The 2,667-nt window shown below is 54.9% G+C and overlaps 1 protein-coding gene across 1 annotated transcript in view; it reads right to left on the bottom strand.

Moving 5' to 3' along the window:
• The window catches only part of GSDME (gasdermin E), a 55,381-nt gene that overhangs the window by 16,152 nt on the left and 36,562 nt on the right, over window positions 1-2,667 (bottom strand). The window contains 1 exon segment of the mRNA XM_006088793.3: window positions 213-384. Coding sequence (XP_006088855.1) covers window positions 213-384 — 172 coding nt within the window.

Genomic DNA, 2,667 nt, shown 5'->3' with positions numbered 1-2,667 from the left:
TGCTGCCCCCACCTGCGCACCTGCACCGTCTTGGTTTGGACCCCGCCATGCCGCCCCCACGTGCGCACCTGCATGGTCTGGTTTGGACCCCGCCATGCCACCCCCACGTGCACACCTGCATGGTCTCAGTTTGGACCCCGCCATGCTGCCCCCACCTGCGCACCTGCACCGTCTTGGTTTGGACCCCGCCATGCCGCCCCCCACGTGCGCACCTGCACCGTCTTGGTTTGGATCCCCACCATGCCGCCAAACTTCTCCTCAATCTGCACGCGCTCGGATATCACGCACTTCTGCGTGGTCACTATCTTCTGCGTCAGCACGCACAGGACCTCGTTCTGCCTCTCCAGCACCTGCTTAAGCAGGGGGCTTTTCAGATTGATCCTCCTGAGAATGAAAGACAGACGCTGTGAGTGGCCTTGTGCCTCGGGGGACATGCAGTGTGAATTTTCTCTGCTCACACAGCGGGTGGCCGAGTAGTGAACAGGTGACAGCCAGCATCTTATTTCCTGCGATGAGAGGAGGGGCAGGAAGGCATCAACCATCCCCCCGGGGCGCTGGGAGCTGCCAGGCTCCTGGACACGGGCTGGATGCTCGGGGAGGGGAGCCCTGGTCAAAAGCAGCGCTGGTTGTCAAGGAGGCGGAAAGGAAACACAACCCAAGCAGGACCCGCAATCCTCCTGCCTCACACCTGGGGGCCCCGTTTTGTCATTTAATCAGCGCTGAGGGAGCACAGGCAGCCCAGCTGGGGCCCAGAAGTCCAGGATGAGGGCGGGAGGAGGGGGGATGCTGACCAGGTCCTCACAGAGGGGAGGGCATGCTTCCAGTGCAAGCCGCGGGGAAGATACCAGATCTGAACGAAAATGGGACCTCTTCACCCGTCAGTCCCGGGAGGACATCTAATCTCTTACAAAGGGGTTTGCACAATTTTACAGATGGGGAAACTGAGGCCCGGGAGGCATGGCCTGCTCAAGGTCACCCAGCAGACTCAGGCTCCCACACAGCTACTCTGGGGAATTTCAAGAATAAGCTAAATTTCCATCTACAGGAGATGATTTCACGCTTAGGAGCAAATGAAATAACCTCTCCAGAGATTTCATTCTCTGAGTCTATGAAGTGGACAGGAAGAGAACAAATTAGACTTGGTTCTGGCATGAGAACAATTACAGTGCTCATCCTGGCCGTGTAAACACTCCAAGGTTAGTACGTTGAAAAGCTCAGCAGCCACAAGCTCACTCCCCGCCCCCACTTCAGGCAGACAGACTCTCAGGGTTCTGAAAGTGCCCCCAGAACTGCAGTGAGCAGATGGAAGGTCCTGCCTCCACGTAACACGCTGCCTGGAGTGAAAACAGCAGGTGTCCATCAACAGAGGAATGGACAGACAGCTGTGGTGCATGCTCAGAATGGGATATTATCTATATACTGTATATACAAAAGGCTAATATGCCAACTGTCCGTCCAACCGGTAGCTATGACATGCACTGACCACCAGGGGGCAGATGCTAAATGCAGGAGCTGCAGTGACTTGGCAGTGGCAGTTTTCAGGTGATGCACCTCGAAACCAGAGAGAAGGGAGCCCGATTCCTCACAGGGCTGTGCGATTCCACCTTCGGCCGTGGGTTATGTTGTTGCTGGGGCACTGTCGGCCCTGATTCTGGTTTACTGCACATTTGCGTTTGAGTTCCACACCCTGGATGACAGCAACTTTGCAGAGTGCTCTTTCACACTCTGGGATCCCTTGGGGGATGTCAGAGAGCCGGTTTCAGCCGGATCCCTGCAGGCCAGGCCGAGGGACCCCACCTGCCAGAGGGACCCCGCTTACTCCGCAGACGCCCTTTGAGCCATGGCACCACCCCAGGTGCGGCCAGCTGGGGAGAGACTGTGAGAGGCTGGTTCCAGGGCATGTCCAGCCCATCTCACCCAGTCCCACCCTGCCCAGACCTGCCCCTCTGGCCACCTTCTAATTAATTTCCTTTCAATGTGCACGAATCCTTGCACTGGGTCACTAGTTCAAACATAAAAGTCCTGATGCATGCTACAACACGAACAAACCTCGAAGACATTATGCTGAGTGAGATAAGCCAGACACAAAAGGAGAAACATTGGACCATTCTGCTTCTGTCATACAGCGGGACTTATATGAACTATCTAGGCAAATTCATAGTGACAGAAAGGAGATTTGAGGTGGCCAGGGCGGGGGAGGGGAATGGGGAAGTTCTTGAGGTGATGAAAAAGTTCTAGAAATGGATAGTGGTGTTGGCTGCACAACAGTGTGAATGTCCTTAATGACTTTGAATTATACACTTAAAAACAGCGCCCCAGCCCTAGCCGGTTTGGCTCAGTGGATAGAGCATTGGCCTACGGACTGAAGGGTCCCAGGTTCAATTCCAGTCAAGGGCACATGCCTGGGTTGCAGGCTCGATCCCTAGTAGGGGGTGTGCAGGAGGCAGCCAATCAATGATTCTCTCCATCATTGATGTTTCTATTTCTCTCTCCCTCTCCCTTCCTCTCTGAAATCAATAAAAAAATATATTTTTTAAAAATAGCACCCTGGCCGGTGTGGCTCAGCTGTTGGAGGGACCTCCTGTACACCCGGAGTCCTGGGTTTGGTTCCCAGACAGGGCACCTACCTCAGATCCTGTCGGAACGCGTAAGGGAGGCAACTGGTCA

The sequence above is a fragment of the Myotis lucifugus genome, unplaced genomic scaffold (genome assembly GCF_000147115.1).
Source record: "Myotis lucifugus unplaced genomic scaffold, Myoluc2.0 scaffold_52, whole genome shotgun sequence".
NCBI classification, from domain to species: Eukaryota; Metazoa; Chordata; class Mammalia; order Chiroptera; family Vespertilionidae; genus Myotis; species Myotis lucifugus.
The sequence above is the reverse complement of the archived record's forward strand: the minus strand, read 5'-3'. Positions and strand labels throughout refer to the sequence as shown.